Raw genomic sequence first — 15,033 nt, 5'->3', positions numbered from 1 at the left:
CTTCCGCATGCTGGAATTTCTTTGTATCTAGAAAAATTAAGAAAGGTATATTAGAACAATTAAAGAAAAAAATCTCATTTTGGGAAACTTGAAAATTTCCTAATCTGAAGAGAGACATGTTGTCCTCTCACTGTCAGACAGTTGTCATACCGTGCCATTTAGGGACCTGCCTTTCAGTGACAGAAAATTACTTCTCTCCCTGTATAGACAAAAAAAAAAAAAAAAAAATTACATCATCTAAAACTTTTGGTTATACAAAAAGTCATCTGCATTTGCAGCAGAAGTAGCTATTTTTCCTCTTTTGGCATCCATATTTAGTTTTCCTAAAAGACCAAAATGGGAAAGCAAAGTATGACTGTCTCATTTTGCAAGCACGACTGTCCAAGTTACCCATGTTTTGGGGGTAATTTCCTCCCCAGTGACTGTCTACTCATAGAATTTTTATCATTGCTGCTCTGGTTGTACCTGTTTTGCCATTTATTATTACAGTCCTGAGCCATCACCAGAAAGTCCCAACTCTTGAGGAAAAGAAGCAGATAGTGCAGACTTCAGAAGCACTTCAGAGAAGTGGCCTAGGGTACCAGCAGCAGAAATTAATATTCTTAAATGGAAAAGAGTGGAAGAGATTCTCATAAGTAATGAAGGTGACAACATGAGAAGAAATGAAGAAAAAAACAGATCTGAGGTTATAGGGAGAAAAGGTATAGAAACAGGAGCGAGAAAAAGGAAATAAGAGCAGAAGGGAAATAATGGAAAAAAAGCCTGACAGCCAGCAAATATCTGGATGTGATCCCTCACTGTGCAAGTTGAGAACATAGCTGTGTGACCTTACTAATGCTCCTTTTCTAGCCCTGCCTCTCTCATGCCCTCAGCTGTGTCAAAGATGGATGGAGGAGTTACTGGCAGGGCCTTGCAGTCATTTCTCAGTGACATAATGGAGGAGGGGAAGTTTCATAAGTCATCAACAGACACTTAGTGAAATGGGGCTTTCCCTTCTCACTTTCCTCAGTCAATTCCCCTATATGCATTAGTGGACTGTATACAGCTATCTTGCTGTCAATTCTTCATCTCCCAGATAAATAGTATTCTCAGATTTGTAAATAAAAATATATCAGATACAGTTCATTATCAAGACAGCAAATGTATTTATATCCAAGGAACACACTGCAGAAGAAAGCTATGCCCTTCCTGAATATCAGTTGGTAAAAAATTCAATCACAAGGATCATAGCAAGTTACGGAATAAAATGTACATCCCCACAGGAAATGAATTTAAAAAGTGTAAATGAGTAGGAACAGTATATTGAAATAGGGTGTTTTAATGCTGATATGATAAGATCACAGCAGTATATAAAGATGAAAGAAGCCTGTTAGGTGTTATCAGTTGTAATGTTTTCAGTTAATATGCAAGAGAATGTTATTGAGCCACACAAGAACATACTATCCCAGCAAGGACTGAACATTCCTACTAACAGAAGATTTAATTATTTTGATTAAGTATGCTACATACTAGTGTGTTCTCAGTGGAAAAGGCAGTAAAACACACAAAAGGAAAATGTCCTCTCCTCTTGATCTTACCAACTTTTTGCTGTTATAATTCATGTTCAGCAAACAGCAGCAACATTCATTCTGCAGGAACTAACCTTGGCTGCCTTGACAAAAGGGGAAGAGAAGAACAAGACAAAAAATGCTGTCATCCAAATAGTGTCTTCTGCCTGCAAAAGCCCTGGGTGGTGATAGCTGCCTTAGAGCAGCCGGCTGAGCCTCAAGTGCCACTAACTGGTTTTAATTCTGTGTCTAACAGACCATAATGCCAATGCAGTATGAAACCCGGATGGCTTGCGGGCTCGTCAAAGGCCATGCCTATTCCGTCACAGCAGTGGAAGAGGTATGTGCCATTCCTTTCCTCTGGGTGTTGGGAGCTGTGGCTTAGACTGGCCTAGCATCATACATGTCAGCCAAACTACGAGGAAATTAAGAAGAAACGATGCGCTTAGAAACAAAATTCATACCTAAATAAGGGAAAGTTCTGTAGAAAAGCAAAGCTGTCCAAGTTTCAGCTCTGTGTTGAAATGGATGTTCCACCACGATCTGCTTGGCTAAGAAAACCAGCATGACTACAGCTGGCCACCTCCTGTTCTTACAGACTCCGCTGACTCATGTGAAGCGGGTCACGCTAGGTGACTGCTTCAGAAAGCACAGTTGCTCAGGGAATTGCTGTCAGCAATTTGACAGACAAAGTTTCCTTCTGAGCCTACTTTGCATTAAATAATTTAGTTGCTCTTTGTTGCTTTCTTTTTCAACTAGACAACATTTAAAGGAGAGAAAATAAGGTTGGTAAGGCTAAGGAACCCCTGGGGACAGGTGGAATGGAATGGACCTTGGAGTGACAAGTAAGTAAAAAGCATGTCTAAGAGCCTGACGCTATTAAAAAAAATTGCAGCTTTATTTCCCATTATACAGATTGTACAGGACCCTAACATTTAAGAAAGAGGTATTTGCATAGTTTTTTCCTGTCATTTTGACACTTTGGAGTTGATGGTATGTAATGAGCGTTTAGCCAAAGCTGTAAAAAACCAAACCAAAACAACCAAAAAAACCCAAACAAAATACAACCCCAACTAGAAAAGATGTTGAGGGGATTTAATCAATGGAAACAACAAGAGAACCCAGCCCAATGACACAGTCAGATTTTACTGTCCAGCAAGTTCTGTAATGTCAATTGTCAAGAGGAGGTACAGCAGAAGAATCTTTTATGCTACAGAAAAGCTGAAAGAATTGAGATGTCAGCACACAGGTGAGTTTGAATGAAGCTTCTCATCTGGTTTTAACAAAAGGACTTTTGGTAGCTATTCACTTCAGCAATGAGAGGCTGTAAGCACTTTCCTCTCCAAGCTAAACAAAACAAACAACTCAGCAGACTTCTGAGTGCTGCTTAGAGGAAGTCTGAAGGGAAGGCAAGGAGGAACAGGGCAATTCTGATGAAACCCTTCTCCTTTTGGGCACGTGGAAAGGGTAGCACTGAAACAAATATTTGCAGAGCTCTCAAAGAAAGAGAACCTTTGGATGTAGCAAGATGACTGTTGGCTTTCCACACTGCGATGCTTACTGTAAAGAATAACAATTTTCATGGAAACTATGTATTTCAAAATGTAACTTGTTTATTTTTTTGGTAGATCAGAGGAGTGGAACTTCATTGATGAAGCAGAGAAAATCCGCTTGCAGCACAAGATTGCGGAGGATGGGGAATTCTGGTGAGAATATCTGTCAAAAGCTTTGTGTTTCTCTAGGAGCTATGCAACTGTGGCTGGAAAGAATCACAGTGCACCACTTAAATCTGTTAGCACTGTTGCTATAATCCCTGTTCACCTTCACGTTCCCAACAAGACCCACTCTGCAGTACCCTCAGTTTTCCACCAGGGTTATTGAGTCCCACCATCACAGTCCCTCTAATTATCCCACACTTCCGCATGCTCTCCATCCCCCTTCCCAAGTACCAGCCTCTCACTCCAGCATCCTCCAGTCACTGACAGGAAGAAAGGCAGCAAGCATCACACCTGGTTTGGAGCTGTACACATGTTAATTGCCCAAAAAACACAACAGAAAAATAATCGAGCTTGCATTGCAGACTTGCCCTTATAGGGGCAGTAACATGGGCCACTTTCCTCCACTCACTCCTAGCCAGGAGCAGTGTATCTTTCAGACTACTGCCCACCATTTAAATCCACTTGGATTCAGTTTCCCCTCAATTCCTCTAGGATATCGTTTGAAGATTTCATGAGACACTTCACAAAACTTGAGATCTGTAACCTCACTCCTGATACTCTGGAAGCTGATAAACTCCACACCTGGACTGTGTCAGTCAACGAAGGGCGCTGGGTGAGAGGCTGCTCGGCTGGAGGTTGCCGCAATTACCCAGGTGAGCAACGTAAGGCAGCCCTGACAAAGATATACCATTGTTCAAATATTTCATAGGGCCCCCAAGTAAGATAAAAGATATCAATTTCACTCTGTAATCTAGGTTTCATTTGGGAAATCCATTTTCTGCCAGCTTTGGGTCCTTTGGAAGTTTGTCAGATGCCAATTCTTCATTTTCAGTCCTCCTTTGCTACACAGTTTTGTCATGCATAAACAGCAAAATAGCTGCAGCTGTTCCCCTGTAGAGATGCCTGCACTACGGTATTGGCTAAGGCATTTCCTGAGTCACCATGGCACAAAAGGATTTCTAAATTAGCTCTGGCTTCAGTTTTACATTGTTAAAGAAAAGTTTTACAGAAATATATGGGACATAAATCAATAAACTCCCCCATGTGGCGTTCACAGAGGGAAAATTAAACAGGTTAAATGAAGGCAAACAGGGAGAGCAAAATATGCTCTAAGATGAGCAGCTTGACAACGAGGGGATACATAGTTCTTCAACAGAAATAAGAAAGCTTATTTCCAAAAGGCTGGGAAACCTTGCTGCGGGGACCGGAGTGGGAAGGCACAGGAAAATATACACCCGAGCTGTTAATAAGAGAAACATATACAACAATTTAAACCAGAAAGATGCCTTGCAAAGGAGGTAGAAGAGAATCACATGGTATAATTTCTAACACAGAAGCTGATTTTTGCATCAGAGGTTAGAACTATGTAAAACATGAACACATAAAAACAAGATTAACCCAATTTAAACTTTCCCTCAAGAACCACAGGTAGGGAACACTAAAGGTTTGCTTGATAATGAGTATTGTTAGAAACCTGAAGCTTTACACATTTGCTTTGGGGCTGTTGGGGGATTTCACAGATACATTTTGGACCAATCCCCAGTATCGCTTGAGGCTCCTGGAGGAAGATGATGATCCTGAGGATGAGGAGGTCGTCTGCAGCTTCCTTGTTGCACTGATGCAGAAAAACAGGAGGAAAGAACGCAAGCTGGGAGCCAACCTGTACACTATTGGCTTTGCCATCTATGAGGTACTAGCACTACCCAGACTCTGTGCTCTGTCCAGTGGTCACAAATCCCAACAGTACGCATTTTCCCAGTGACTGAACCAATTCAGCCTGACTACATGATTGCAATTTTTGCTTTTCAAGGCACTCAAGGGAAAACCTGAAAGAAAGAAGAGAAATTCCAGACTTACTAACCATTTAGCCCATAGTAATCTCAGGATTCACCCCATCTGGAAGCAGTAGGCTTTTATAGTCACTTAATATCAGATGTTAACATATTCTGTCCCATATATTCTTCAGTCACCTGTTCATTCTTGCTGAAATTAAACATTGCATTGGCAGAATCATATAAAACTGGATAGCAGTTATCTGTTATTGAACAGATGAGGGGACATTCAAGACAATTTTCAAGTATAATGAGCAACCCCTATCCCTCCTATTTACTTCACAAAGAAATCAGTTTGCTTGATTCCTTGCACAAATGTATCTAGCTCTAATCTTAGTGAATCCTATGTAGAACCCAAGAAATCTGGAAAGAAAGGGAGAAGTTGCTTAGAGTATTTATATAACTGGGGGTGTTTTAATGACTGGCTGCATCCCCAGAAGTGTGTGAACAGCCTTTTATGTGATCTTCTAAACAAGTGGACTCACCTAGCACCCCTGACTCTTTCTTTTCTTTGTTTCTCCCTAAGGTGCCCAAAGAGGTATGAGCAGAATGGAGGCAGAGTTGACATCTTGATGTATACTCAGATTGTGTTACTGTTGTGCCTGTCTGTAAGTCAGCTGGAAACTATCCAGTCAAGTTTGTTTTCAGGGATGCAACAGAAATGAAGTTGTTAATCTTTCTGCTTTGAGTGTTTAGTAGTAACATTTTGTGAGTTATCTGGAATTCCTTCTCACTCACACCTTGTTTTCACCTGCACCTTTTCCTCAGTTCTTCTATTTTATATGTAATCTGGGCATGGCTTTCAGTCAGTGAGCCTGGACCGCAGCACACAATATCGGCTATCTCTTGGATGTTACACTCAGTACAGAAGAATCCTAGACCAATTCTGTTTCCTCCTGCAAATAATATCAATGACCATACTTTCTGCAGCCATAGAATTTTTTCTCTCTGTTTTCAGAATTGTCTGTTATGTAACTGTATTCTCTGGAAAACAACAGTATTTTCAGCCATTGTGATCACAAAAAAAGCGCATATTAAAAGTACACAGATGATGTTTTTCTGAGCCTGCCAGCAGCTGAATTGTTGGCACCACAAGTTTTGCAACAAGCTCATATCAAAGCTATACTACCTGGAGAATGTAAAGAGGACAACCTGAATGGTGTCTTTACTCAGTTTTACAGCTGGTTATTTCTGCAGAAAACAACTAGCAAGTGTTTGTAACCCACAATCCCTGACCCAATTTTCATATTTGAACCAAGGCAGAATTTGATGATCATGTATCTGAAGCTCATACACAGTTCACATTTTTTCCAGGCAAGGACAAGTTTCCACAGAAAACACCTTCACTTTTCCATGCTATATGTAGGAGCTTGCATATATCATTCCTTGCCATACCACCCTCAAAAGAAAGCAGCTGAACTTTTTTTTTTTTAAGCTGTGTGTGACTAAAGTCAGATAAAAGCATCTACACAGCAGAAGAGAACTGCCTTTGAAGCAGGTATGACTTAAGTTTTGTTGTTATAGGTTTAAATAATAATAATAATTTTAGTGCTGATGAGAGACAGTCAGCCTGTGAGAGTCTCACATTACTAGACACATTGTTGAGGCTATAACAGCACACCAGCATACCTCAACTCCTTCCCAAGGAAAAGGCTCAGGGAAGAGGCGGACTCTGCAGAGAGGTCCAAGACCACTGTGTCTCACTGTTGCCTGGCCGCTGCGCTGTGGCATCTCAACAACATGGGTGAACCTGCCAACACACTCCAGGTGGACCATGGAGCAGCCCTCAGAAGCCAACTGAACCTAGCGAGTAGCAACTTAAATATGGAAAAACTCCATTCCTGTACCCAGCCAGCTGTCCCAGTCAGTTTCCTGCATGCTAAGCTGCTGTTTCATTTGTATTTTCTGCCATGACTTTGTGCTGCCTGCATGAGTAACCACCTAGGGAACGCGTAAAGTTTTGCTGAAGACAGATTGTTTGACTCATTTGTTCTGCAGATGCATGGTAATAAGCACCACTTGCAAAAGGATTTTTTTCTCTACAATGCCTCCAAAGCTAGAAGTAAGACCTACATAAACATGCGAGAAATATCTGAGCGCTTCCGGCTACCACCCAGTGAGTATGTTGTCATCCCATCAACATATGAACCTCACCAGGAAGGAGAGTTCATCCTGAGGGTCTTCTCGGAGAAAAGAAGTTTTTCTGAGTAAGTTCCAAATCCATTTATCTGGCCCAAAAGGAGGGGGTGAGCTCACTAGCTTGTTATAGTCACGTCCCAAGTTTGCCACACAGTGCTCTTGTATCTCATATAGTTTTCTTAACCCCCTTAGAAACCTGAAGCTACAAACTCATTTCCCTGAGCTTCCCTTAAAGCCTAACAAGAGTGTGTTTTGAACTGTCTTTGGAGAAGCTTACCAGTTGCAGGATATCCTTCGTAAACATACCCTTTGCAGTTTTTATGATGAAAATGAAACAGTTTGTTGCTTCTTGCTATATGCCACCAACTGAAACTTTTGCTAGCCAGATCATTGAACCAGATCTGGCTTCAGTCATGAAGGAAACACACAAATAGGTAGTTATTCCTTTTATATCCTGCTCTTCTAATGGGTTCCCAGAGCTTGGCAAATTGGCAGCCAGTTTCACATTGTTTAGGGTCAAACAGCTTTCGTCTTACCCCCAGCTATCCAAGTTCAGTGGTGGCAAGGCTCTGAGAGGACACAGCCCAGGCAGCAGCATTCTTGGAGGTGATACTTGGGATGCTCAGCTCAAAGGGAAGAGCTATGCCTAGGGTTTGCAACTGTAATGCTTAAAAGCCAACCCAAACCACTGTCCATTTTGAAACTTCAAGTGGCTGCTTACAAACAGTCTGCAGAAACAAACAAAAAAAATTGTCAACAGCCACTTTCCTCATTTATTTACTTTCTGCCATCTTCTAGGGAAGTTGAAAACATGATTGAAGCACAGCGTCCATCGGTGAGTACTATCCAGTGCCTCTTTTGCACATGAATAGTGGGAAAGAGGGGAAGGACTGTCACCTCTAGCAGAATCTGTAGCAGGAAACCACTGTAGCCACATGACCCTTTCGTTATCAAAAATTCCCATATTTTCTCATCAAAACACTTCTACTAACATTTGGCTTTATACACACGACTTTATGATCTGGACAGACCAAGATCTTTTGTATGATTTGAAACCTGCTCTTGGTATAAAGAAGCATTTCTATTGCCTTTGTCGATTAAGAGTATTCATATTCTGGAGAAGGCCTAGCTCTGTGCTTCAGGATTTTTTATTTGTAAAACTAGCATCTCATCTAATAAAAAAAAAATCTTATTTTAAAGTACATGTTTTCTGGAAAGGGATCCAGATGATAATGTGATTCAAACTAGCATCCATGACAAGCTGTAACTCTTTGGGCCTGAGTTTTTAACATATCTGTGAATATATTATCAGTATATCAATAGAATTAGTCTTGAAAAAAACAGAGAGAATGCTCTTGCACAAAATAGAATATTACTAAATCTTGCTCGAAGTGTTTCCCTTTCATTTGCTGCCACAGTAACAAAAAAAAAAAAATTAATTGCCATCTCAAATACCACTGATTCATGGGAACAGAAGTTCAACCTCTGTGGCCCCAACTGGTTGGGAGAAAGAAGAGTAATAGAGCCAAAGCTAAATAGAGATTTTATTCATGCGAACAGAGGTCCAAATAAAACGGGCCACTGCTTTGATATGGTTCTGCTGTTCCTATCCTTCAGTATAAAGTGTCTTTATGGGTGCATCTTCCCCTCAGATTTTTCAGATTTGAGAACTGTATGAATATAGATGAATAGGAAAAACAAATGCAAGAAAGAGGAAAAAATAGCACTTTACTATCTCACTCTGTATGATCTGGGCAAAATCTACAACTCTGTTTATAAACACTTTTTTAACTCTCTTTTTCTACAGAAGAAGAAAAAAGGCAAGGTGGGTACTTGGGCATGTGCAGAGTGCCAGCAAGGAAAAGCGCATGTGCAATGCATGCAGCAGGAGCTGAGTTCTTTCTTGTAATTAGTGATTTCTCTGCATCTGGAAATTGATCTAGTTAATGAAGGACACTGGATAAAAGGCTGTTTGCAGGCAGCAAAGATTTTGTCTTCCTACACTAAAATAGCTATAGCATCATGTACTCCTCTCACTTGGAGAAAAGGGTTCTCCTTTCCACTTTATACAAGCCATTCAGCAACCAAAAAACATACACTGAGCTTACAAGTAAAATTAGTGGCTGGGGGGAAAGATGCAGAAAGGCCCACAAGGGAAATATTCTGAAGGTTAACGTGCCTGATTCCATTTTGGATTCCTCTTTCATATATACCCCAAATTGTCCATGAAACATCATAAAGCAGATCAGCCCATAAAAGGACCCAGAAAATACAATTGGGCATTTTAATCTGAGGACATGGTTGATTCCAGTTAAAACTATAGGAGCAAATATTCACATCTTGTAGCATCTTTCCTTGCTTTGAATATACTAAAACAGAACAATTGCATGTGGCTCCCTACAGCTGAATGCTTCAAGAATCAATACAGAGAAAGAACGTAAGCTTCACACAGCTAACAAGTTCCTATAGAAATACAATAAACTCATTTTCTGTGTAGGGTTTGGATTCTGTTTTTCTTTAAGTGCTACTGTCTTTCATGGAGAAGGGCAAGATTTTGTCCAAAGAAAAAAACAAGTGAAGTTTAAATTGTCGCTTGCTTCCTGGACATGAAAACTAGATGCCAAAGATTGCGCAAGGTGTTTTGCAGCTTTCTTTTTAGCATGAAGAAAGCAGTAACTTCAGAGATTCCTTTTTTACATTCCCAGCTGTGGCTTTTTTGGTGCCCTGTCAGGGGTGGGAGCTGTTGCAGCATGCGCTTTACCACAGAATGGGTGGCCCAGATACTTTCCCCACTGCTTCTTGTGTAATTTCCACTTTTCTCTCTTTTGCTCTCTTCCTTCTTCTTCTAGCCTATCATCTTTGTTTCTGACAGAGCGAACAGCAATAAGGAGTTGACAGCAGATGAAGACTCAGGCAAAGATGGTGAAAAAAACAGCATAGATGAGAAAAAGGTCTCTGCAGCAGCTGGCAAGGCAGAAAATAGAGCATGGCCTGGCTAGCGTGAAGGAGTGGCTGGGCAGAGCACAATGGGGCAAAGAAGTGTCCTTAGATACTTCACATAATTTGCATGGGTTTTAGGCGGTCTAACAAGTTTTGGAGACCAGAGACTATCCCTTCAGTTATTTAATGCCTGTGCTGGAGGATGCAGCTGCTTGAAAACAACTCCAAGTTGCTCCCATTTATACAAGGATCCAGGCTGCGAGAAATCTCTTCCCCCTAGAAGCGAAGTTCAACCCACTGTAACTCTGCCCCCCAAAGCAGCACCTACTTTACAGGGGGCACAGGTGCAAATCATTCAGGAGAGGCTCCAAGAGGCTCCTGGCACTGGTCACGGCCTCTCCCCAGTACAAATTAGGTGGCCCTGTACCAGTCCTGCTGGCCAGACAGAAAAAGGCTGAGTAACCCCAGGAGCTCCTGCGCTCTGCTTTTCTTTCACTCCCAGAGAGGAGTGAAAAAAACAGGACAGTGAACTGAGACTTTGTGTCCACAGAAGGCAGAGGAGGCACCTGAGGTACAACAGCCAGATCCTGAACCCAAGCCCATTTGGAGCCACAGCTTATAGTGTCCCTGCTCACAGGGAGTGTTGCTGTTTTGCTGCATGACTGCCAGAGCTTGTAGGCAATGAAGTGGGAACTACACCTTAACTTTTTACTGTGTTTAGACAAACAAAAATAAGAATTAAGCCAAGAAATTCACCTTCATTTGTTGCATGTAATTCCTGTAATTGAACAGTACCAGGAAAAAACATTTAAAATATGTTTCTTTTTCAGCATACTTCAGGTATCAGCCTTGGAGTTCAGGCTTGCTCTTTGCATGTGTTCTGTAAAGAGAGAAGTGGTGAAAGAGAAGCAGTCTTCTGGGATACTTGTCTTAAGAAAGGGGCCTCCCACACTAGAGAGCACTCTCAGCTCCCAGAGTCCTTCTGGTCAATTCACAGCCTACAGGGCTATGGAACAGACTTTTCTTTTCCCCTCCAAATTTGTCCTTTATAATGCTTTGAAACACAAAATTAGAATATAAACATCCTGAACTGAAAGTAACCATTTAGGCTACTTCCAAGAGAAATGCAAGCAATAGGATGAAGTTAAAAACTCAGCAGTTTCACCAAGAAATACATTTAACCATTTTCTAGAAGAAGAAAGGGGAAAGGACCAGGAGGATGACATGTTGCTCTGAAGAGCTCCAGTTTTGCTAGGAGGTTGTTTCGGAGCAAGGGTGATTGAGCCATCCAGGCCCTCAAACTCCTTTCTCTTTCCCACTGGGCTAATGTTATATCTTTGCTTTTCAGCGTGCTTCAGGAAAAGCTCGAGAGGCGAGTGAAGAGGAAAAACAGTTCAGGAATATTTTCCGACAGATTGCAGGGGACGTGAGTACTCAGCCCATCCCTATCTGTGCCTTCAAATCAGTTTAGCCACAACAGCTATCTACTGCTTCACAGACTCAAAACACTGAAGTTCTTCACCAAATTTCCTTTGAGAGCTCAAGCTAAGCAAAATCAAATCAAATCGAATCAAAATCCAATTAAGTATACAGCTGTCCTCAGGCACACATGTAACTTAGTAAAAAGAACAGTCATGCTGTCATTCCTGTGTACAAGGAGGTCATATTTAAATTCGGCTTTTTCCTATCATGACTACATGAGGCTATACAGAATTTCTTGAACAACTTTGCATAACATATAAACAAGTTAAAAATAAAATTCTCTCCAGTATATGCTTAATTAGGCAAGTTAAAAATGGAAGCAGATCAAAGAACAGCATAACTCAAGAGGCTGGTAATAGGATACAGAGATTTTCACATTTGGCATTTTGGCTTATACAGTGATTTGAAATTAGTGGTTGTTCTAGTTACAGTTTAATAAACCACATAAAATAGGTTTGGCAACTTTAATCTTGCTCCCTGAAGACAGGTTAATTGACTAATGAAAGCTTAACTGGCTTTCCTTGTTATCTGGTTGTCAATTTGGCAGCAGGATGACTGACTGGAAAAAGAACAAACTGCTCTCTCACTCCTGCAGAGAAGCATCCCCAGGGCACAACTGCAGAATGATGTATGGGGAACCAGCACTTCATACTCTGGCTCTATAGCTAAATAATTTGTCACTGCAGTTCTAGAATTCAACTCACTATAAACATTCAGAAAGCAAAGGTGACAATTCCACCTGTAAGGAAACACCAAGAAATCAAAAACTCTAATTTGTGGAGAGCAGGAATTGTCTGTTGAATAATTTTTCAAGTAACATCACTGGTGGTTTTTAATCACAAGTGTTTGCATATCTTCCTCTTACTAATTCTGGGAGTAGGACAAAAAAAGCATTAGATAAGACGGAAAGCAAAATATATTAGTACACATGCAATTAGTCTCTACCTGTTCCATCATTCCAGCAGTGAAGGACATGCACTGAAAATCAATGCAAGTCTAGGCGAGGAATAGATATTCCTGCACAGTATCTCTTCTGGCCAAAAAACACATCTTATTACCTCACCTTTGCTTTCTGAAGAAAGCCAAGAACCTGAGCTCCAGGGGAGGCCGTGGATCCCAAGGTAACAGATGTATGCAGTGACACATCAGCTAGAGCAGGTTAACCTCAACGCAGCGGGACCCTTTAAGCGATGTCGATGACCACATAAACGGTATACAGTAACTTTTGATCTACTTTGTGCTGAAGGTGTAGCTGCAGTCTGGGGAAAGATTTGGGCCAATGTTTATATGAACTAGTTTAAAGCACGTGCCAGGCTGAAAAGTGACCAGATAAAGACCTCTTTCTCTTAGGATATCTACCCATGAAACAATTTGCTCAGTAATGAATGTTGTAGCTAATGATATTCCCCCTGCATTTCTCACCAGGACATGGAGATCAATGCTGAAGAACTCAGGAATGTTCTCAATAATGTTGTAAAAAAACGTGAGTTTCAGCACGTTTTTCAATAACTCTGGACAAAAATCTGTGACGTGAAGTATTCGCCCCCTCCCCCAAGTTGCACTCTTAAAGTACTTATGGCTTCAAGTTCACAAGTTTCCTAGTTACACTTCCATGCAATCCCCATCTGAGGCTTTAGCAGGCTGAATTTTTCGAGGAGATGCTCGCTACAAGTGATAACAGTCTCTACAGTGATACAGGCTGATAAGGCAGAAATGAGCAAAAGCTTGTTGAAAGCACCAAGCAGGATAATATAGCATTTCTAGCAGTCTGCAAATGCCCTTAAAAATGTAATAGAGAGGCAGACTTTTTCCCCCCGGGTATAGCAAACATCAGCCTGGGCTCACTTAGTTACCTAGAAGTTAACGCAGAGTTTTCAGGAAGTTTGCAGACTAAGATTGTATACAACACATCAAGAAAGTTCATCTCCAATTCCCAAGCAATAACTAAAAGTCTTTCTGGATTTCTCTCTCACTCATTTCTCGAAAGATGAAGGAAGTAGATTTGGTTCTACTTTGAGTAGAGTCATCTCTAAGGGGAAGAGGCACTTGCTGACTTGCACGATCTGTTCTCACCTGTGATCATTTATTTCAGATAAGGACCTAAAGACAGAAGGATTTGAACTGGAATCCTGTCGCAGCATGATTGCTCTGATGGATGTATCCTTTTCCAGTGGAAGCAGAGTGCTTGATACCACTCCAGGCCACTTGAGCTTTATTATTCCCCATGTCACTCCTCCTCCTACCCACACTTGTTATTGAACCATGTCAAATGCAAGGTAGTAAGCCAGGGAAGAAAAACAGTACTTCATATTCTGTAGCCAGATAACACAAAGCATTCCAGGTTTGGCGCATCTTAATTCCAGTCATCTCAGCATTAGCATAGGTGACAAATGAAAACATCCCAAAACAGAGAACTGCAGAATAAGTATGTCAGTATGATACCCTCCCTTAGTTATCAGTTACTGGCTAGCTTACATACTAAAGCATAAGAAGTTTTTTTTTTTTAAGCCTCTTTGACATATACATATATATAGTTTTTTTGCCAACAAACTTTGTGTACTTCTCTCTTACCTTTACAATGTATTATACATTCTACTGTATAGTTAGCATCTAAAGCATACAGAAATTGTCTCAGAGCAAATGCAGTAAAACACACCACAAGATGCCACGCAGGCTTATCTCTAATACAACATCACTCAGCTTTCCTATTTGACATAATGTATAATTCTGAGAGAACATATGCACATTCAAATATGATCAGAACAAAATTGGAACTACAACCTAAAAGCATAATGGTTGGAGCCTAAATACATTTCATAAATAGTTTTAGACAACATTTTGCTTACTTTTGGTTTCATCTGAAACAAATCAGAAGGAGCTTCATTCTAGGACAAAGCTCAGCTATCTAAAAACTTTGCAGAGAACTTCACACTTGGAGGCATTTGAAATGACCCCGCTGAAATATCCTGCTCACATGTACTTTACAATAGCTACTTTTCTTTACTACAGGTTTGCTTCCACATAAGCAAGTAGTACTTCACACTCCTGTAACAAAATACAGTTCAGATTTGACAAGATTGTTCACAAGTGTTTTACTGCATGCTTCAGCCAGCTCTTACTGCTGAGAAAAATCTTGAACTAGGTTTCACAGTCATCCCTTCTCACCAGTGGCTGTAGACTTCCTAACTTTACTTTAAAATATTTTTTTTACCTGAATGCTTGCACCACAGACAGACGGCTCAGGGAAGATAAACTTTGATGAGTTTCGACATCTCTGGGACAAGATTAAAAGCTGGCAGGTATTGCTGAATTTTCATAGTGGTGTTCTCCAAAACTTCCATGGTAAAAAAGTTTGCATAGGAAATACAAACCTCA

The 15,033-nt window shown here is 40.8% G+C and overlaps 1 protein-coding gene across 1 annotated transcript in view; it reads left to right on the top strand.

Moving 5' to 3' along the window:
* The window catches only part of CAPN3 (calpain 3), a 34,940-nt gene that overhangs the window by 14,716 nt on the left and 5,191 nt on the right, over positions 1-15,033 (top strand). The window contains exons 7-20 of the mRNA XM_064512591.1: positions 1,804-1,887; positions 2,307-2,392; positions 3,176-3,253; positions 3,758-3,918; positions 4,786-4,955; positions 5,624-5,635; positions 7,096-7,304; positions 8,035-8,071; positions 9,044-9,061; positions 10,086-10,187; positions 11,525-11,602; positions 13,084-13,141; positions 13,751-13,815; positions 14,889-14,957. Coding sequence (XP_064368661.1) covers positions 1,804-1,887; positions 2,307-2,392; positions 3,176-3,253; positions 3,758-3,918; positions 4,786-4,955; positions 5,624-5,635; positions 7,096-7,304; positions 8,035-8,071; positions 9,044-9,061; positions 10,086-10,187; positions 11,525-11,602; positions 13,084-13,141; positions 13,751-13,815; positions 14,889-14,957 — 1,227 coding nt within the window. The remainder of the gene's footprint in view (positions 1-1,803; positions 1,888-2,306; positions 2,393-3,175; positions 3,254-3,757; positions 3,919-4,785; positions 4,956-5,623; positions 5,636-7,095; positions 7,305-8,034; positions 8,072-9,043; positions 9,062-10,085; positions 10,188-11,524; positions 11,603-13,083; positions 13,142-13,750; positions 13,816-14,888; positions 14,958-15,033) is intronic.

This window comes from Dromaius novaehollandiae, chromosome 5 (genome assembly GCF_036370855.1).
Source record: "Dromaius novaehollandiae isolate bDroNov1 chromosome 5, bDroNov1.hap1, whole genome shotgun sequence".
Taxonomy (NCBI): Eukaryota; Metazoa; Chordata; class Aves; order Casuariiformes; family Dromaiidae; genus Dromaius; species Dromaius novaehollandiae.
This window is presented reverse-complemented; position numbering and strand designations above follow the sequence as displayed.